The sequence below is a fragment of the Haemorhous mexicanus genome, chromosome 5 (assembly GCF_027477595.1).
Source record: "Haemorhous mexicanus isolate bHaeMex1 chromosome 5, bHaeMex1.pri, whole genome shotgun sequence".
Lineage (NCBI taxonomy): Eukaryota > Metazoa > Chordata > Aves > Passeriformes > Fringillidae > Haemorhous > Haemorhous mexicanus.
In genome coordinates, this window is record NC_082345.1 from 11,910,511 (window position 1) to 11,932,854 (window position 22,344).

General features: G+C 40.3%; 1 protein-coding gene across 5 annotated transcripts in view; it reads left to right on the top strand.

Annotated features, from left to right (window-relative positions):
* The window catches only part of BICD1 (BICD cargo adaptor 1), a 167,598-nt gene that overhangs the window by 80,170 nt on the left and 65,084 nt on the right, over positions 1–22,344 (top strand). For all 5 annotated transcript variants that reach the window (XM_059845911.1, XM_059845907.1, XM_059845908.1 and 2 more), the window contains exon 2: positions 4,533–4,745. In XM_059845911.1, coding sequence (XP_059701894.1) covers positions 4,533–4,745 — 213 coding nt within the window. The remainder of the gene's footprint in view (positions 1–4,532; positions 4,746–22,344) is intronic.

The following is a 22,344-nucleotide window of genomic DNA, read 5'->3' on the forward strand; positions in this document are numbered from 1 at the left end:
GAAAAAACTACAGTCAGTGTCAAAGCCATAAAGGCAGGCTGCCTGCTTGACCTGATAGCAGTCAGGTCGTGTTTACTGCTTATTAATTATCCCAGAGTAGAAGAATGGATTTCTGTTAAGCATTTCAGAATTCCAGCCCCAGGAGGTTATTAGTAAAAATAAAAGTGAAATTCAGAAATAGCAGCCTTCATTACCTACCTAAGTTTTAAACTAATCTTTTGCATGTGTGCTGCTTTCTACACCTAAATTAAAAATCTAGCTTCTCTTTTTAGTTTCTTTCTTGAAGTGGTAAATATAATTTTTGTTTTAGACATCATTTTATGTCACTGCACATTAGCTTTATACTGCTGTTTATATTTATCACATAACAATGACATGTCTGGAGCAGTCAGTTTTCTGTTGTTCCTTTGTAGATCTGTGCCCATTTTGCTCACAGCATTATTTCTGTCATACTTGTTTGCTTCTGACACTGGAATTTCTATCTGGGGTTACTTAGAGTTCAACAGTAAATGGTGTTTTTCTTCCAAAGTTACACCTTTCTGCATGATCAAATTTGACCTCTTCCTTGTGTGCACTCACTTTTACCATCCTTTATCACAACCTCAAGTAGTGATCACTGTTTTATTGTTCTCCAAGTTCCAATTTTAAGATGCCTTTAGAAAGTCATGGTAGTGTTACACAGTTCTGAGGTTTCAGGAGATACATGTGTATACAGTTTAATGGCGTCTTGTTACTTGTCTTTTACAATGGATTTTTGAAAAAAGCATCTTCTAACTCAATCAAGAGCATCCTTCCAAACAGAAATCTTGAGAGAAGTGATGGGACCAGTGTAAGGTGAAAATCTGACTGCCCTCTGTTAGGACAGTCTTTGTTGAAGCAGTAAACTTGCCTCAGTCTTTGAGCTATTGATTGCCTATGGTTTGAGCTGTTGTGCCCACTCTGGGAGGGGGTTTCTCAAGGAATCAGAAGCCCTGAAGGACTACACAGCCCCTTCTGGGTCCAAACCTGAATCTGGAAGATGTCAGGAAATCCCCATGCTGTGATTGCTGAAACCAACAGCCAACAGGGGACCAATAGTGATTTCTGAGTGGTTTTAATGGGGAGTCCCAGCAAGCAGTACCATGCTGAAAAGTGCAATGGTAATTAACTGATACATCTGCACTGCATAGTACAGCACCTACTCAGAATACCTGAGTCCATGCCATGAAAATACCAAGACCTAATTCAGTGGTGAATGCAGGGAGCATCTGCTTTGCTTTTGCATTGTTTTTCTTCTCCCTTGGTGTCATGTCACAGGAAAGCTGTTTCTCCACTCAGGCTTCCATGGCAGGCTGGTATTCCCACATATTCAGCACTATAAGATCTATTCAGCCAACCATTTTGTATCCAGCACGTGACCCAATTCCAAGTGAACTCCTTTAACTTGCAGTCCAGGTCATCACCTTCTCATGTGAGCACAGTTACTTGAAATATTTCACATCATAACAAGGTTGTAAGGTCTTATAGATAAGTAAATGTATTAAGCAAATTGTTAAAATATGAAATCAAAATAGAGCAAATATTTGGCTACCAGCTGAAAAGTATTGATATGTGATTTAATTTAAAAGTGATCAATCTCATGGAAGACTTTAAGTGGACATGTCTGGAAAGTTTAAACCTTTTGGTGTTCTGTCCAGGCTATGAAATAGAGAAGCTGAACTTTTTGCTTGCTTATAATTAAAAGGTATTTCATGTTCATCTCCTTGTTGCATTGATCTGCATAATTACCATCAATATCAAAAGTGAACTATGTTTGCTTGCTTTCCTTCCTCTGATTTTAACATCTTGATAGCAGTTTAAGAAAGAAATATTCTGATATGGATGAGTTGGGATAGGCTTGACCATCAAAGAAATTATTAAGAAATTCTACTACACAGGTTACTTAGCACTGGGGCAGATTGCCCAGAGTTTATGGAGTCTCCCTCACTGGAGCTATTTAAGAACTATCAGGATGCAATCCTGTGCCATGTGCTCAGGGATCACCCTGCTTGAGCAGGGAAGTTGGACTAGATGACACATAGAGTTCCCTCCTAACCTGACCCATTCTGTGATACAGTAGTGTTCAAACTGGTTTCATAGGAAAAAAAAAGTTTATATATTTTTTGTGGTCATAGGTAGAAAGAAATGTGGATTACATATTGTATTTGGGTTACCCCCAGATGAAGGAAGGAATGATCAATCAGTCTCCATGTTCTTAGAAGGCTAATTTATTAATTTATGATACTATAATGTATTAAAGAATACTAAACTATACTAAAGAATACAGGAAGGATACTTAGAGAAGATTAAAAAGTAATAATGAAAACTGGTGACTCTCTCCCAAGTCTTAATACAGCTTGGCCCCAGCTGGCCAATGAGTGAAAACAACTCACACCAGAATCTAATTAAACAATCTCCAAACACATTCCACATGAGCACAACACAGGAGAAGCAAATGAGATAAGGATTGTTTTCATTTTTCTCTGAGGCTTTTCAGCTTCTCAGGAGAAAAATCCTGGGTAAAGGGATTTTTCAGAGAATGTGAAGGTGATAGGTACACAGTAATTTTCCACGATGTTGTGCACTGTCCCCAAAATCTATATTCATAGCTGTTCTCAAACATCACATATGCTAAAAGTACACCTTCAAAGTACATTAGGGAAAACCTGGTCTGCATCTGGAAGGCTGTCATCGCTGTGTACTGGTGTTGAACTGTAGCTCTCTGATAGAGGGAGGGCTCCAGGTAACATTTATTCATGAGCTTCTCCACCCCTGCAAGTCCTGCTCTTCTGCTGTGTTTTGATTTTACCCCTTTTACATTTGTCTTGTAGGGTCTTTGTTTGACTGGTGCTTTTTGCTCAGTCTCAAAGTAGGAAAAGTGAGCCATAAGTATGTAGAGGAAGATAATTTATTAGCAGTGTTCCCAAAACAGTTGTTTTAGATCCACAGATATCAGTGCTTAAGTTTCATTTAATTGAATTTCTTGTTATTTGGAAAATCCTATTTGGCAAGTTGCTGATGCTTGCTATTTCAGTCACTTACAGCTTTTTGAGAAGACAGCTGGGTTAATACATTATTGAATATTTTTAGAATCCTTTAATGCTGAGTTCACAGGATTCTCCAAGTGAAGTAGACTTAAAAGCTGAGAAGTTTTTGAAGAGAGTTTTACTTTGAAGTTTCTAAGGGTTGCTTCACTTCTACTGCCAGTAAAGCTTAGAACATGTTCTGAAAGACTATAAATAGCAGCAGTAAAACAATGGATTTAATTTGGCAAGGCAAAGGAGGCCACGGCTTACAGTGGGTACAAATGTGTGCTGTGGTTTTGGAGAACTGGGTAGAAATGAGGCTTTTAGGGATAATTTTTCACTGAAATAGCATATTACCATGACTCAAATTTCTCTCACATATTAGGAGAAAAAAAAATAATGGTGGTCTTTCGGGTGTGTTCACTTGGATTTAAGATACGTGGGAGAACTTCTGCCTGTGTTAGGCTAAATGTTATTCACATTAGAAGCCCTTTTTTGTCTTTCTCCAGAATCAGGTCGCATCATTTTCAACTAAGTGTCTTTTTAAAAAAGGTAATAGACTCAAATCTGGTTTTGCTTTTATTTTATTTTATATTTTATTGCTATTTTTATTTTTTGTGTCTATTATTTTATTACATTTTTTTAATGTTATTGTATTATTGCTGGGTTTTCCCCCCATTTTTTGTAGTTAAATGATACCTCCATCATGTCTTTTATCATGGCTTGTAGTTTGCTTTCTTCCAGGTTGCTCCAGAGCTGTCAAAAATAACATCAGAAATGGTCACTGAGGAATACTGTCTTATTAAATCGATCAGTATAAGCCAGTAACATGAAGACAAGCACTGAAATTCTCTCTCTATTTAAACACTTCTCAAACAGTTAAATATCCAACAGAAGCAAAAACCACTGAGTATAAATGAGATGAAAGGGCTCACACAGTCTGTGTTTAGCATCCCAGAGGTGTAGATGGCCACTGCTTGATTCTCAGCTCTTCCAGGAACATTGTTCCATACCAGAAGATGAGCTCCTATAGGAAAAGGCTGTTGGAAATGGAAAGCAATTCAGTGAGATTGGTCAGCTGTTTATGCTCTTGAAGCCAAAACAAACCACGCGTTTATTTTGCGGAACCAGAGAGGAAAGGAGTTGATGAATTAGGGGCTGACCTTGTGCAGGAGGATTAAACACTGGCACTAATTAATGGCCAGTTAGCAGAGCACCATCTTGAGCTCAGTGGTGGTCAACTGGATGGGGGCCATAAATCTAGACTGCAAATGGGAGCAGCCTCAAGATGCTTCATTCCAGCTGGGTAGGATGGTGGCCTCAGCTGCTGGGACAGTGTTTATTAGGTCAGAGTTTGGGATTTGCAGATCTATCCCGTTCCTGCTGGCTGTGCAGCTGCTCTGTACTGTTGATAATTGTTCTAATTGTTCTACTGTTGATAATTGTTGCTTCAGGAGGTTTTTACTGTGCTCTGTTTTCCCCTTGCAGGCTTTTGGCCAGTCCTTCTCCGTTCACCGCAAAGTGGCTGAAGATGGGGAAACGCGGGAAGAGACTCTTCTCCAGGAGTCTGCATCAAAGGAAGCCTACTACCTGGGCAAGATTTTGGAGATGCAGAACGAGCTCAAGCAGAGCAGGGCTGTGGTCACCAACGTTCAGGCAGAGAATGAGAGGCTCACTGCTATTGTCCAAGACTTGAAAGAGGTAAATGGGGCTGAATTTCTTTAGGGTATCACAGATAACATGGCTCTGAGTAAACAAAATATTACAGGAAATTAAAATGCTCACCTCCCAGTCTATGATATTCCCAGAAACAGAGACATGGCCTGGGAAGGCTACAATTTAGTTATGTTATAAAATATAACTTTTGTTGGGTTTAAACAACACCACCACCACCCTAAAAATATAATAAAACCCAATTCAAGAAGCTGTAATTCCTAAGCACCCTTAGCATTTTGCATTGTATTTTATAGTACCGAATTTTACATAAACACGTTTTCTGCACTGTTCTAATATTCATGCATCTCTTCTCTTTCTCAGCATTTATGTAATTTCTCAGGTATTCTGGACTGCCTAGAATTAGATGAAGCTTTTGCTGGTTTTCTTCTAATGTAAGGCAAAATTAAAATGCATGCTCATGCTTAGAAAATGGGTAACAGTAAGGAAGTCAGGTGTAATAATTGACCATATGAGACATTGAATAATTTTGATGGAGAATTAAGTAACATTTAATAACTTGCCTTTTTCCCCATTGGAATCTCGAAATTATGGAATGCAACAGAACAACTACATGCAGGGGAAGGCAGCACTTGGAAATGAGCCCACATCTTGCCTGCATTCCCTGGGAATACTTAGACATAGGGATTCTCCCCACTGTCCAGCTGCTGAAAGAGATATTTCCTATGTGAATCTGGAAAGTGATTACTTAATGCATTAATTCGTTAATATTAACAGTTAACATGTTTTTCGTAGCTGGATGGAATAGCATCCTTTTAGCCTACAGAAAGCCCTGGAACAGGGTATCCCTGGAACTGAGGCCTTTAATCCCATTGAACATTTTTATTGCACTTGCCCATAATACAGGTCAGGTTTCAGGAAGAAGTGCCAGCTGTTCCCATATTCCAATTAAAATATGTGATTGTGATTGCTATTGCAGTTGTTAACAAAAGAAAATCAAATCTAATTTTAGTTATTTTTGATCTGCTTGTCCTAAAATCCTATCCTAAAATCTTTTTGTTGCTAGACAAGGAGCTGCTGACAGCCCTACCTGTTTGGTTTAGCTTGCAGGCCCTGATGACTTGGGGTTCAGACACAAATGAACAACCAAGTTAGAAAAAAATGCATATTTGTCTTTGTACTCCATTCTTTTCCTCTGGGACTCCTTCAAATGCAAATCTCCCTTCCATTTTCCATCGTGGTTATTGATCTGCAGTTTGTTCAGGAGGCAGTTTCAGTACCTGTCCTCCCTGGAATATTGATTGTCCTCGTTTCCTTGGTGATAATGGTAACTGCTAGTGTGAAGCCACCTGCAATTATTTCCTGCTCTAATGCTAAATAGAATCAAGCCATAGTAGTTAATTAAAGTGCAATAAAGGAATTTACTCGAGTAAAAATAAGGCTGAGAAACTGATTGTTATTACTAAGATGATGTTGTATCCCAAGTATCAAGTCCTTGACTAGGTGGAACTTTAATTTTGTGTTACTACAATCAATGTACAAAGCATACATGGAATTAGTGCTGTCAGTTGATTCCCCCACATGCTATTATGATTAATTACTTGAATAGTAATAAGAGATAGGGGGTGATTGGCATTTACCTCAGTCTCTTTGTGACCTTTTCACACTGAATTATGCTGGTATTTCACCTTGTGCTCAAAGGATTCTCACTTGCGCTCAGCCTGGTATCCCTTGGTCCTGTGGCTGTGATATCCAAGTGCCTGCTGAAAGGACATGACCTTCTCCTGTAAGTGTTTATGAATTTGTCTGCTTGGTTCTGCCTCCTGCAAGCAGGAAAAAGCAGACTAAACTTACCCCAATTCTTGACAGCTACAAAGGTGAGGGGAAAAAAAGTATGAAGTGTCTGGTATGTTTTGGGGTAAAACCAGAATTAGGTGCTGTGTGGGTGGATTGCTACAATGAGGAAGCAATTTGTCTCTTTAGGCAGTAAATCTGGGAATCTAATTAGAGAAAAAAAAGGAAGAGGAAGAAAAAATATAATTTTTATGTGGGCCTCTGTACTGAATGATGCAAAGATAGATGGGTAGATTCTGGACAGAAGTTACCTGATTGTATCCTGTCTTTTCCCCTTTCTGCCCTATATGTCTTCCCCTCAAGAAAAACATGCTTTATGGCTGATTTTAGGCCTTAATAAAATATTTTATAAACTAAACAAACAAGCAAAAAAGTAATTCCTTTCACCTTCAGTCTTAATAGAAAGGTTTTGAATAACTGCTGTGTGGTTCTGGGAACAGTTTTTGCATGGATGACACAAATGTATGGTAGTTTCTCCATGCACTCATCCACTTAGGATACTGAAGACTGATAGGTGAGTTTTCAAAAAATGACCTCTGTTATTGGTATCACACTGCTAAATAATAACACTCAGTGCTTCTCCACTCTCCAGCCTGTCCTGGGAGTTATCTGATGAATTCATTGTGCTCTCTGAATTTGCACAGAAATCCATAGTCCTGTGAATGTGTATGAGCATTTTCTGAACCAGCAAAATACACTCCCATGAATGCTGATGGGTTTTAGCAGTCCTGGGAATTCCATAGTCCTGGAGTTTAAAAATTCATAACTTTTAGCAAGTATCTGCCTTGCAGTCACAGCTGATGTCTGCAGGGCAGCTTGACCTGGATCTCCCTTGGTATAAAAGGGAATGTATCAGGCTCAGATCTCTGCAGAATTATGCACCTCAGACTGCAAAACCAAACAAACTGATTTCAGTACCCCTATCTTGGAAAATATGGTTTTCTGAGAACTTGATCATGTGCTTTACCCTCACGGGCATTAATGAACCAGCAGTCTCTGAACATAGATAGATTTCTACTTCATGTTAAAATGATTAAAAGAGTAAAACACCACCAGCTTTATTTTTGATGTAATAAAAATCCCTAGAGTTGGATAGGAATCTTATTAACTATCACCTAACTAAATAAAATATACATTTTGAAAAGCTGGTAGAATTTTTTCTCCCACCAAGACCTCAGATAGGAAATGTAGGCTGTTTAGTTTGAACCAAAACTATACAGATTTTAAAACTGAGACCAGAGAGATAATATTTTAGCAGTCAGAGACTAGATTTACAAAGTTTCTGTATTAGGCATCATACAGTTCATGGTGGTGGCCTCTCTGTATGGAGAGATCATTATGGTTATTAGATCATATAACCTTCTCTAATAGTGTACAAATAGCTCTCATTTATTATAAATATTTAAAAAATATTTTTCTGTAAAAAAATCTTTTAAAAACAATCTTTTACCCTTTTCTAATTTTCCAGAGTCTGCTTTTTGCCTATTTAAAAGCACTGTTCACTTACAGTTGGAAGATGTATAACTTTTTCTCATTTGTAGCAGTAGAGAAAAATCTCTTCTCATGATAACCATAAGTATTTTATTGGTATATAGAGACGTAATCACCACCTTGAGAAGCTGATAACTGGCAGAGGTGGTTATGAAAGCCCAGATGACCCAGCTCAGAAGCTGGAGAAAGTTTTCCATGCCCAGAAACAGGAAATCTCCATATAGAGGTGATGTCTGTATATACTCTTCCATCCTGGGAAGGCTGAATACCTTGGAGCTGAGCATCTGACTAAAAACAAGTGGCAATGGAGGGGAAAGAGAATGAGGCAAAGACTGAAGCAGGTGACAGTGTAGAAAATGGAGATGAGTGATGGTTCAAGGTTTGTAGGTGTTTCAACATAGGCTGATGAGTTGTTTGGAGTGGGTAGGTGAATGTCTTGGTGTCTGAAGGGGCTGGCATGTATGGATCAGCTCTTTCTTCCCATTAAAATTAGTGACAAGGAGAAAGCCAGGAAGAAAAGGGTTAAAACTCACAGGCTCCCTACTAAAAAGCCACAGCTGTGGGGATTGCACAAAGAAATTGGCACCTGGGTACCTGCAGCCCATGAGATAACAGATGAACAGGGGGGTTGATGTGATGGCAATATTAATGGGCCATGGAAACAGCACGTACCTGGGTGTCTGGAGGGCAAAAACAGGGAAGAGGGCAGTGGAAGAGTGGGGGTAGAGAAAAATAGAAATTCGTGATGTATTATTTCTGAAAGCAGGTGAAAAAAAATGTCTAAGGTGAAGTTGTGCTGCCCTTGAAATCAAGAGCTAAACAATTATTTGCTTCTGCAGTACAAAAATCTTGCACTTCATGCTAATTGGATAATGTGTGGGCATGGTAGCTTGGATTTTTTTGAGGGGAACTGATGTTTGAAATCAGAAAAAATTTACAGTCATTGTCTTCAAGCTGGATTTCATCTAAAAAGTTATATATTAAGAACTGGACTTTCTATATTAAACATGGTTTAAATCAAAATTTGCTGTTTCCTATTTAGAAATTATATTTTTTTCAATCTGAAACATTAGGGGTTTTTCTCTTTTACAATTTTGAGTAAAACCTAAAACCTTTAAATGTGAACACCTGTAGCCAAAACCCTGTCATGGCGTAACCAAGGCAAACACACCAATTTCAGATTCTTGTTTTGCTGCTTTGGGTTTAGATTTGGGTACATAGTGCATCTGTACAATGTAGGGAGTACACAGTAAATGCAGGTCCACCAACCAGAGGAGAGAATGATGCATCTGACTCCATGTTCTCAGAAGGCTAACTTATTACTTTATTATACTACATTATATTAAAGAATACTATACTATACTGAAGAACACAGAAAGGATACTTACAGAAGGCTAAAAAGATAATAATGAAAACTTGTGACTCTTTCCAGAGTCCTGACACAGTCTGGCCCCAGTTGGCCAATGAGACAAAACAGCTCACACCAGAATCCAATGAAACAATCACCTGTTGGATAAACAGTCTCCAAACACATTCCACATGTGAGCACAACACAGGAGAAGCAAATGAGATAATCATTGTTTTCCTTTTCTCTCAGGCTTCTCAGCTTCCCCGGAGAAAAATCCTGGGCAAAGGGATTTTTTCATGGAATGTGAATGCCACAGTTGTCCTTATGTCCTTTGTACATTGAGTTGTCATCTACTGCTGGGAGCTTCTGCACACATTACGTGCTTCAGTTTCTACCTTTTGTCAAGTTTTCTGTCCATATAAAGGTCTGGCTTGGCCTGAGGTCTGTCACTACCCTGTTGCTGCATGTTGGGCACTGCTGTAGGAGCTACTGGGGTCTTCCAAGGAGAGGTTTCCCAGCTGGCCACCTCACCCAGTGATGTCCTTCCACTCTCTGGTTCTGTGATTGCGGCGAGGTTTGGGGCTCCAGCTTATTCTCTGTCCTAGGATTTGTGAATCCATTCTTTCTCTGAAGGAAGTGCCCTAGCAGTTGTTTGGCAGGTTCTTTGTTCCTGCAGATGAAGCTGTTCCACATTGTTGGGAGGTGGTGTTTTGCGGGACTGAGCAGGCTGATGAGAACGACTGTAGCCTAAAGGCTAAGCCACTCAGATGGCAATAGGGAACAAGTTTTAGTCCCTTTTTCAATTAATGTTGGGTAAGAAATACTTAAATATTAATTGGGTCAGAGAGCAGAACCCCAGCCTCTCCTGTGTGAGGTGGCAGCCCTCAGCAAAGGCTGTCCCCATCCCTCAGAGAGAGCCTGGCCTGCAGCCTGGCTCTCCCATGGTGGGTGCCCTGACTGCTGAGCTCTTGGAGGGAGGGAACTCTGGGCAACCAAGTGAGGTGATGTGAGAAACGCCAGTCACTTGTTTTTTAAAATTTTAAAAGTTTAATGATGATAAAATGGTTATAAAAATAGTAATATAATTAGAGTAATAATAATTTGGACAATTTGGATTAGGACAATGTGAGACAATAGAAACCAAGAGTTACAGACAGTCCGGGTACCTTTTCCTAGGCAAAATAAGCCCGAAAAAGGACCCACGTTAACAGAGGGTTAACCCTTAAAAAGCAATAGCCTGTTGCATATTCATACACCTCATACATGATGCCTAAATTCCATTCAAACAAAGGATTCTGTCTGGTCAGTGTCAGCTTCTTCCTCTTAATCCTGACAGTGTCATTGTGGCTGAGCAAGGTGGGAAGAAGTTTGTTTCTTCTGATAAGGGAGCAATAAATTCTCTTTCTCTGAAAGATTTAGGTGTCCTGTGGCTGCTATCTCGGTGCGAGTCCTTTCTTTAGAAAAAAGTATCCTACATAGCATAGTTTCTGTTTTAACCTTATGTCATAACCTAAAACTATATTTAACACACTACTTAAAAAAATTAGTACAGCATAACTTTCTAGCATAACACATATAATATTAATTTAAATATTTCTGAAAAGCCAATCATAAAATATGCATTTTTCACACATGAGATCCTTACATGATCTCATCTGCTCCCTTGTGGTGTTGTCCCCTGCTTTCCAGTGTCTGCATCCACAGCCTTATCCCACTCAATCTACTCCAGAGTGGAAGTTTCCTTTGGCATCTACACCAGTTAAAGAAAGCTTGCATTATAAATATTTATCTGCTTGCTAATATTAAGGTGGAACTTGCAGCAAGGGCCTTGTATGGAGATCTGGACGAGGGGGTCAAGTGTACCCTCAGCCAGTTTGCAGACAACACCAAGCTGGGCAGAAATGTTGCTCTGTTGGAGGGGAGAAAGGCTCTGCAGAGCGACCTTGACAGGCTGGATTGGTGGGCTGAGGACAACAGAATGAGGTTCAGCAAGGCAAAGTCCTGCACTTGGGCCACAACAGCCCCATGCATCACCACAGACCTGGAGGAGAGTGGCTGGAAAGCTGCCTGGTGGAAAAAGACCTGAGGGTGCTGGTTGAGAGCAGCTGAACAAGAACCAGCTGTGTCCAAGCCGGCTAGAAGGCCGATGGCACCTGGCCTGTGTCAGCACCAGTGTGGCCAGCAGGAGCAGGGCAGTGATTGTCCCCTGGTACTCAGCCCTTGTGAGGCCACACCTCGGTTCCTGTGTCCAGTTTTGTGACATGAAGGACATGACAAGAAGGACATTGAGGTGCTGGAGCCAGTCCAGAGAAGGGCAACGGATCTGATAAAAGGGTCTGCAACACAAGTCCTTGTGAGGAGCAGCTGAGGGAGCTGGGGGTATTTAGTGTGAATAAAAGGGAGGCTCAGAGGAGCCTTTATCACAGTTTGCAACTTCCTGAAAGGAAGTTGTAGTGAGGGGGGATTGATGTCTTCTCCTAAGTAACAAGCAGTAGGACAAGAGGAAACAGGCAGGGGACTTTAGATTGAATACGAAGAGGAAATTTCTTCAGCACAAGAGTGCTCAAGCATTGGAGCAGACTGCCCAGGGAGGTGGTGGAGTTACCAACCCTGGTGGCATTTAAAAGACACATAGATGTTTTGTTTGTGGATGTGGTTTAATGGTGCACTGGCCATGCTGGGTTAATGGTTGGACTTCATGCTCTTAGAGGTATTTTCTAACCTGAATGATTCTATGATTTTTAGAGGGAGAATAATTAAGAAAATATGCTGAAGTATTCAACATGGATGTTGTTAATGGTGTTTTGGTCTTAATGGACCTTAATGCAAGCACTGCTTTTTGAAAAGAAGCTATAGGAGTGAGACAGAGCAAGCTCTAGGGCTGCTACAGCAGGCCATGGACATGACTTTGGGGTGAGTGTCAGGTGTCTGGGAAACAAAGTGGAGCTAGGTGTGATAGAGAGATGGCAGAACTGTTCCTCCTGTCAGGAGAGTGCTCACATCTCAGTTTATGGTGTTTTGAGCATAATCAGTAGAGTTGACAGTATTTACATTCCTTTGTTTTGGAAGTTACTGTCAACTGGTTGGAACCAGCTCTAAATTAGGCTTATAATGTGTGTTATTTTGCCCCCTGAGAGGTGTTTTTATTTTCTCTCTTCTGTGTTAAGAAAAGTCTGCCACAGGGAGATTCTGCCAGGCCACCCTCAAAAATGTTTCTCTCTTCCTTGCTGATAGTGTTAATAGGTGATGTTTTTGCCTTAAGAGGCTGAAAAATTTTCTAAAAACATATTGTTTCCATCTGCTTTCAGGAAAAATTTCAGGGGCTTAGTTTGAAAGCTTGTTAAATGGTTTCCTCTGCTCTGTACATGTACTTTCCCTGTTCACAGGACTTCTGAAAAGAAACAAAATAATTTTCTTTGCCTTGGAGACAAAAAAATACAGCAAGCTGTGACTTGTAATCCTACCAAATCTCTCTTCATGCTGTGAAATTAATGGGTATACTAATAAACTGATGCTGTCTCTCTGTGAGAGAAAGAGCTTTGAGTATAGGCAGCAAAACCACTGTCAACTGCTTCTGAGTGTTCCGATTAACAGACAAAGATTTAATTACAGATCTGCCATTCAGCTCCATCTTCTGACTTAGTTACCACCAAATGCTTTCTTTGGGCTCTTGCTTCACAATTTGGCTGACAAACCAGTCAGGTGAAACCCAAGGTGGCTGTGGTAAGGTTCACCTTTTTGTTTCCTGAAATGCAGTTTGTGATCCTAAATTGCCATAATCACTCATAATATGGTTGTATTTCCAAGTTCATACTCCTCATAAGCACCAACTGTAATAGAACAGGAAGGTCAAGAGTTCAGGATAAATACACTTTGTTGTGGCACTGTTTTCTTAGGGTAACCAACTTGTTGCTTTGCTCCTCTTACCCTCAAATATACTTGCAAGCCACCAAAAGCATCTTTGGGTGGTTGTGTTTCCAGTTGATGAGCCCAAAGAAGGATTTTGGATACAAGTTTGGGATTTGACACATTCATGACACTGTTTTCTTTGGCAAGGTTCAGGCGTTTAGCTCTGCTGGGAATAGCAGAGTCAAACAATGGACACTAGGGAGGTCAAAAAAAGGCCAAGTGGGATAATGGAGCATAACCAAGGGACTGTTGCATAAATACAGAGTGCCGTATTGAAAATACTCAAATTCCCAGCTCCTTCTTTCAGAAAAGGGGCCTCAAATATCAAATGAAAGAGGGTGCACTTTCAGCTGCCCTTGGTAATCTTTGGGCAGTAATTAATCAAATCAGGATCTGGCAGTGCTGGGTCTTACATAAGTTCTTAGGAAGAATGACCCCTTATTTGTGCCTTGGTGGTGTTTCCAAGCCCTTTGTGTCCCCCTTTGTGCAGGGTATTGAGTGAGCACGTGCTGGAAGCCAGAGGTGTTACCTGGGTTTAAAGAAGAGGGAGGCACATTTCATGGAGGATTGGGCCATCAGTACTCCTGCCACCTGAAGATCCAGTCCCAGTGCTCAGGGCTGGTAGGGGGTGCCAGGGAAATCATCTTCATATAATATCCCTGTTTCCCTGGTATCACACACCAGTGGCTGCTTGAATATTGGACTAGCAGCTCTCTGAAGTTTTCAAAACATTTTGGTTTTCCTTGTGGCCTCTACATTTTTAAAATGTGTAAATTTTCTGGCCGGCTTTTGTTTCTAGATGAGGAAGCCCTCTCAAGAACTTCTTGTGCTGACTCATTCTTTTCAATACTAATTTGCTGGTTAAAAATAACTTGGGCTTTTGTCTATTCAACTGGTGTGGAGTAAGATGGTTTTTGGCATTGCTGGGATTAGCTGTGTTGCCAGTTTTTACAGAATCCTTACAATGTGATCTGGATTCTCAGGAGCAAGAGCTCAGGAGCTGTGTTGACTTGTACCTTGTGACTTCATTCATTAGCCTGGGATTAAATGAGAAAAGAAAAATACCCTGGGTGCCAGACTTTCTGAAACTCGAGTCCAAAAGCTTAAGCAGCCTTTCAGATAAAGTAAAGGCATAAGGAAAAGGATAAATTTTTGCTGGAAGCCCTCACTGCCTGAGGGCATAAATTGTGATGATGTGTCACTGATAAAGAATATTAAACAACAAATGAAGGTATGTTTGTTGCTCTTGTTCTAATTAGTTTCCTTTGATTTTTTAAAAATTAATATCCTGATCAGTTTTCAAAAAAAAAAGATAGTTAAAGCTTCCCTAAGAGACTTCTTCCCAGTCATTCAGTGTTAGAATGTGCCTGGCAATCGTTGAGTGCCTTCAGTACTCATTGGGATCTCATTGGGATTACAGACCAGTAATCTGGATGTATTCCCAGCCATCAGTACACAAGTGGTGTGGTCACACTTCTCCTCTCCTGGGAATCCACACATGCACTGTAGCCCTGCATGATTGCACCTTCTGTTGTTGATTTTCTCCTGTTCCCTGCATGTGGATGCATCACTGCCTGTTCTCCTTCCTCCTGAACTTTTTTGCTCATTTTTAAGCAGTACAGAAAGGATGGCACTGACTGGTCATTGGTTCAGAGATGAGATCCACCAAACAAAACTGAATAAACCCAATGATCTCTACTGGAGCTGTGATTAGTTACTTGGACCTTAGGGTCTAATCCCATGTGAACAATAATTACCAGCCAAGGTGCTTGAGCTTCAGCATTTGCTCTTATTTGTTTAATACCATGTTTATTTTCAGTCCATTTTTCTTTTCTTGTCTTTTAATCAATACTGATTTATTTGTAAGGGTTTGTCCTGGGATTTCAGTAGGTAATTTTGGGAAATGGGGATATGTCTTGGCTGCCAGGGCATGGAGCATTGCTTGTGACCTGACCCCAGAAGTGCATGATTTGTGAGGTGCTATCAGAGTGAGATGGAGCAAAACACGTCTAAATTAGGCCTTTACATTGTAAGCAACTACTAAGTGACTTTTAGCAAAAATCCTCCACCAACAAAAAGAAACATGTAGAATCAAAACCTATGAAACCCTGAAAAATATGAGGAAAGTCAGCATCTTTGGGGTTTATATTTTTGTGCTCTTTATGCTGGTGTTTTCTCATTTGGATTCATTCAGAGTACATCTTACAAAACTGAGGTCTGTTCTATGTTGCAGCCTGAGGCTATCCTTAAGTGTGGTCCTCTGTGGGGCAGGTTCTTCTCTTCATTTTCCCACTTCTGCCTCCAAACCTCAAACTCATTACCAGTTTGTCATTGGTATGAAATCGTTAATAAGTTCTTGGCTCCCATCATCTTTACTAATTGTGCTTTCTACAACAAACTCTGTTCTCAAGGGGAGACTTTCTAAGAGGAAGGTGACAGAAGGGTGAACAGCAAGAGCCTCAAATATGCCACCTCTTTTTTTCCCTTTGCCCTTATTACAATATATGACACAAGCTGGTTATTTTTAGTTTTTCTCAACAGTCAGTGCCAGTCAGCATCCAGGAGATGGGCAGCAAGTCAGGCAGAGGTCAGACAGTGTTATCACCCTTTCATTGTGGTGGTCAAATCCACTCTTAAGCTTCAGGATTGAGAGAAATGCACTTTTGCTGGCAAATGTTTTAGATGTGTACGTGCAGATGCTCCTACATAATCAGAGCTTGTCTGCTTCTATGATGTTATTGTTAAAAAAATCCCCATCAAATAGGTAGGACTAGATATGAATGCAATTTTTGCCTTCCCTGCTCTTTCATTCTGCCTGTGTGGCCTTTCCTCTCCTCCTGAAGCACAGTGTGTTGGCTCTTTCAGCTAAATGTGCCTTGAAGGCATGGTAGAGCTGTGATTTTTCACTTCAGTGAAATGGTCGGGCTGTCTGCGCTGACACTCGCTGTGAACTCTCCCTGAAGAGTGGCTGTGGCATTTCAGAGTCAGCTCACAGTGAGGTGGGTTAAAAATGGGTCATTTCCCAGCAGTCCTGCACACCTGGTCACGAAAAGGACATCCAGAGGCAATGCTGTTCTTCACTAGTGCAACACTGTGAGGTTTGGCTCATGGTACAGGGGTTTTGCACTTGTTTCTCTGGGTCCCTCGTGTCTTGTTTTCCTAAGGGAAGTAACAACACAACAGCAGTGAGAAGATACAGGATTCTGGTTCTTTGCTTGGTAGCTGGATGTGATTAAAGTGGCAAGGGCAAAATCCTGGGTCAGTGTGGAGGGAGGAAAGTGTTTCTTTCACAAGCAGCTTCTCTCATATGCCATGACTATCTGCCCTTCCCAAATAAGGCTGTGAGAAACAACTGCTCACTTTGAAAATGTAAAACTTAACAAAAATACAGCGAAGGACTACATAAGGAAAAAGCTGCAGTGTTGGGAGCTGCTCCTCGTGTACACCACGTGGCCAGTTCATCTTCAAGCTGGATGCTCAGCCTTTTATACCCCTGGGGGTTGCATCAGCCAGCCCTGGCCCCTCCCAAAGTCTGTCAGTCAGCTCTTCTTTGCCATTTATCAGTGGAGATTGCTTTCTTGTCACTGTATTGGAGGTCAGGTGCTGCCATGCACCCCCTAAGCACCCCCTAAGCACCCCCTGAACTTTTCCATTCCCAGCTGCCCCAGGTAAGGGACACATGTGCAGCCTTCTCTCTACCTGTCCTAGACAGCCCTGGCTGTCTGATGGTCACAGTACAGAGGGGAAGAGGGAACTATGGGGAGAACAGAGGACATCTAAACTACAATAACGTAGCTATACGTCACTAAAGCTTTTCTTAATATTCACACAATAGTTATCCCTTAATTATAAAAGCCAATCGTCTTATTATCCATCTATAACAAGGCACACAGAGACACATGAGAAAAGTAGGGAAGAATGAGTAAAAAATGCAAGAGATAGGTATGGATGGGGGTCAGTTGTCAAATAAATGGGAATATATTAAAGGGGAAAACTTGATATTTTGGTCAATATCAAGTCACTCTGCCGGTGTGCTCGCTCTGTTGGTGTGCTCCACAAATGTGAGAGGAAAATTATGTCCTTGGTTTGTTATCCAAGACAGAAATGCATTGAGGAAGAAGCTCTGAATCTGCAGACCGCTTTGCAAGATGTTCACGGGAACTTTGTAGAGCTGGAGCTGACCTTACTTTGGCAGCAATTCTCATTGCCATTTTATTGCACAGTAAGTTGTTAAGCAGATAAGACATAGCTAGAGATGTAGATTTATATGATTGGTGTGTTCTTGATATTGATTTTATTGAAGATCTTTGAGTCATTATCAGAATATTTGAGTTTTGGAGGCTAGGATGTACAGCTGGTTTTTATGCAACTTGGTTTGCCAGTGCTCTGTAAATGTCAGTGGTGATTTGAAGTCAGCCCATTAACAGCTTTCGTGTATTCTGTTTGCATTTATATGTTTTTACCCATCATAAATACTTTTAAAAAGCCAGTTATGAGTTTTGCATTGCCACTTTTCTTGCCCTCTAGAATTATTCTTTCTTCCTCTTAACCTACGTAATTTCTTCCAAACAAATCTGTTGTGAGGTGGAGCTTTATGCCAGTCTCATAACTGCCATAACTGTTTTAAAATAAATCACTTTATTGGCTATAAGTAAAATTTAATCTTAAATTGCTAATAGAATTTAAAAACACTTCTCTATTGTTAGTTCACTTGAAATTATATTAGCATTTTCAAGGGAAAGAAGTAATGACTGTATATGTTTTGAAGTTCAAAAAGTGAAAAATTTTAGAGTATTAGAAAGGAAAAACAAAACTAGGTGGGTCTTTAAACTTAAAATGAGATGCACAGCCTTGGGGATGTTTCTGTTTAAGAAAACCTCCATCTTTTAGCATGTTATCAAGAGTAATGAACTCTTATTCTGTGGTCAGCTCTAACACAGGGCAGCTGCACCACCTGCCTTGTGCTGAGTTCAGGCTGTGGATTGCCTGGGTGAGCTAAGGACCAGTTTTCAGGAATTCAATGCAAGCTATTGCCCAGCTTCTCACTGCAGCTATCAGAAAGACAAAGCAAATCCACCATCAGCTCAGCTTCAGCAACATTTATGTAAATTAATCATTCTTTTACCATATAGTTTGGGGAATCATATTTCCTTTTCATGCCTCTTAATTGCTTGTTGCAAGGTGAAATGCTGAATTACCCTACCACAGTCTATATTTTTGTTCTTAGCTGCATTCAGGAATATCAAAAATACTGATTCTTTGCACAGTCAGAACAACTGCTACAGCCTCTGTAACTCTGCCTTGAGGCAGAAAGAGCCATGATCACATATTAAAAGACAGGATAGTTAGCAAAAAATGTTGGGTTTTGACTGCAGCTGGAAAGCTCCTTGCTTTCCAGTTGTGAGGTTGCAAATATATTGGAGATTGTTTTCATCCTTGTTGTCATTTCATTAAAAATCTTGGCAATAACTCAGAGTGAACTGGATAGGTAATCTTTCTTTCTGTCAAGAAGCAAATGCAAGGTCTGGTTTATCATTCTGTTTTTCATATCAAAACCAGATATTTTTTGCACTGACCTTCTTGTCAGGGGTTGTAAGCAATTCCAGGACATTAAAACCAAAATAGGCTGATTTCTTTATTACATGCCCCTGCTTAAGGAAATTTAGCCATGACTGTTTCTTTTCTGTCCAACACTGCAGCAAAGTTTGTAAGCTAACCATCTTGCAATACTTGTCTTATTACTGAAACCTATAACCACAGTCAGTTTTTGTAACATGTGTTTAAGCATTTTTCTTTAACAGTTTTTTTTTTTTTAAATGCTGTTTTTTCTAAGGGAATCACTTCTTTTACCTGTGCATTGTAATAGTGGAGGCAGCTCCAAGCATCATTCCCATCTGAGGGCTGGAAGGTCCTGTTGTTTTTAAATCTAGTGCTGCAGCTGAAAAACAGTTCAGGCTCTATAAAAGTGTAATTCAATGGGATGGTAAAATGGGTTGTGAAAACAACAGTAAAGTAAAATACACACATGTCACTTCCTCCACTGAAGCACATAATTCAGGGTCGGCTGGGCTGAGGAGCCATGTGCCTTCTCCTCTTCTGGCTTTCTCTTTCCATGTCCAGTTTGTAATCCATTAAAGACTTTCATTATTTCAGCATGATTGGGGTTAACTTCTAAACATGATTTATTGCTGCTTTCTCTCATGAATACAGAGATGGAACCTGTTTTGTCAGCTAGGATATTCTCCAGCTAGATAGAGATTTTTTTTTTCTTGCTGTAATTTTCAATTTCTCATGTGGGGTTTTATTGCACAGCCTTGATAGCCTATTATTGTTCAATCAAGGGTGAGGAAAATTAATTTGGTCTGAGAGAGATTGTATATGAAGTAGACCTTTGATTTTGGTTTTAGGAAGCACTTTCTTGTTCTTCAGAGGATAGACTTAAAAAAAAAAAATTAGTATTTTCATAGAAAATTAACTACTTTTCATTTAGAAAATACCAATAAGCACTGAAGCAGTAATTTGAGCCATCAGCAAAGTGCATGTGTGCTATGAAGTGTCTCTCACCCTCAGCTTTCCTCCTGTGCTGCAGCTCCTGCTGATTTGAGTGATGTTCATGCACTGGGCCAGCTGGACAGCAAGTCCATTGCAGCACCAGTATCCAGAACTTTCACATACCTTGGAGAGAGAAGCTTTGCTGAAAGATAAAAGTGTAACTTCTTTCAAGAACTTCTGCAGCTAGATAAAGAATAAGCAAATGCTTTTAATAGCAGTGATAGTTCTCCCAAGGTGAACATTTTCTCTGTACTTACCTACTTATTTTTTCTCAAAAGGGGCCTCAAACTGCCTCTAAAGCAAATTGTTCATTACATATCATTGTCACACAGTCCAAGCCATGTCTCACCCCTGAAATCCAGCCAGATTTAAGATGTCGCTGTCCTGAGAGGTTTACCTGTGGTGATGGAGATGTGGCTGGGTATGCTGAGCTCCCTAGTGCATGGCTGGGCTTTCAGAGAGCACTGATTGTCAGAAATGTGGTGCTAGCAGAGGTTTCCTGTGCTGTTGAGTGGCTGACTGGCAGCGTGTAGGACTTATTTGAAGAGGATTTTTCTCCCAGAGGAGATGGATGAATTTCCTGTGGCTCCAGAGTGGCTTTTCTGGGAGTGGATAAGCAGAACAGCAGTTGACTTATGAGGGGACATGGATATGAAGAAAACCAAAAGCACTAACAGAGCATCTTTGCTGATGAGGATAATGAACATGAAGAGGTTGTATCTGGGCCCTGTTTCTGGACTGATGGAATGCTAGGCTTTTGTTTGTTTGTCAAGATTGCTGCTGTGTAAGGTAAGTAGGATTGGAGCTATTGTTTTAGGGGGAGCTAATGGAAAAAACAGACAACATTTAAAGCTGATTCCAGGTATTTTTTTCAGCCAGGAGATGGCTTTTGCAGATGTCACTTGCTGTTGTTTCTGAGTAAAGAGAGAGCTATATATCTACCTTCTCTTGTGGACTCAAACATTTGTTCTGTTCATCCCCTCCCAGGAGGACTCTCTTCCTTTCTTTACCTGTGCATTATTGACTTTCAGTGTATTTTACAGCCTTATACTTTTAATAATTTCATGCCTTACTCAGCCAGATAAGTGCATTTCAACTACTTTTGGTGTAAAAATAGCCTGAAGGCAAACTTGGGCATGTACTGTTACATACTGCATCTTCAACTTCATTAAGAATGTTCTAAATGAGGAACTTGACTAGGCCAATATTCAAGCAACAATCAATTTATTAATTAATATGGTAAAGTATGAGCAATACAGCGCTGGGTACAGTGGGGGCAGTTTTCCCTCCAACTGCACACCGATGGTTGAGGCTTACAGGTATTTATAGGGGTACTCATAAGCTTTCTCAGCAGTTTCTATTCCCAATTTTTATGTCACAGTTCCATACACTATTGAGATTTAATCTTCTCAGGATGTACATCCCGAAATGAGTATCCCAGCTGGTGGTGTCCAGCTTCCAGATGTGGGTCCAGCTTTTAATTTCAAGGACTATTATCTTATGATAGTGATGTCCAGCTTCCCTTGGTTGAAACTATCAATCATTGAGTTGATGTTCATCTTCCCTTTCTCAAGCTGCTTTTCACTGTTTTGTTAGGGCCTTGAGATAAGCATGCTTCCTTTTTATATATTCCAAAACTATAGTTTCAAAGATCCTTACTACAAGCAATATTCTAAAATTATACTTCAAAAGGTTATGATTGCAAAACTCTTTAAGGCTTACCTACAAGCAGAAAGTTCTTGGCAAAAAGCAACATCTTAAAACTTTGATTCAAATGCTCCTAAATCAACTCAAAACTTAGAAAGGTTAATTGCGAACAAAGGATGGATTCAAAGGCTTTCTTCCATGCTTTACCTTCCTCAGTTATTATTAGAATTCATCTTTGTAATTGTCCCATGGTTGCTCTCCACACATAATCACAATCACAAATACACACGTTGCTGTATTTACTTGACACAAAACACAGCTTTGTATTTCACAAGAATCTCCTTATTCCAGGAATGCAGTGGCTATGCCCTCCAGCACTGTGCCATTATAGAAAAATCACCATCCCTCAGCTTTGTGCACTTCCCCTGATTCAAGGGTGTTAAACCTCACGGTTATTGTCAAAAAATGAATGCAAGATTTGCACTGGTCTAAAATTCTGCAGCACAGAAAACATTTCCAGCCTCCTTACGTTGTGAGAGTTACCCCAGAAGGTGTTTTTTCCTTTAAGGTACATCCAGCTGGCTATAGGGAGCGTCTTGGTGCCAGACCAGACTTGAGAAGCTCTGCTCCAGTCTGTGGTCTTATTTGACTTCTACTTTTCTAGTGTTTATGTGAGAGATACGTTTTTGAGACTTTAAGTGTTTGTGCTTTTTTTTCCCCTTCCTGTTTGGCATCAGCTGAACCATATCTAGCATATACTTGCCTCATTGTTTGGAAATTGCTTCTGAAAATTGCTCCATGTTGCTGTTTAACCATTTGCATGGT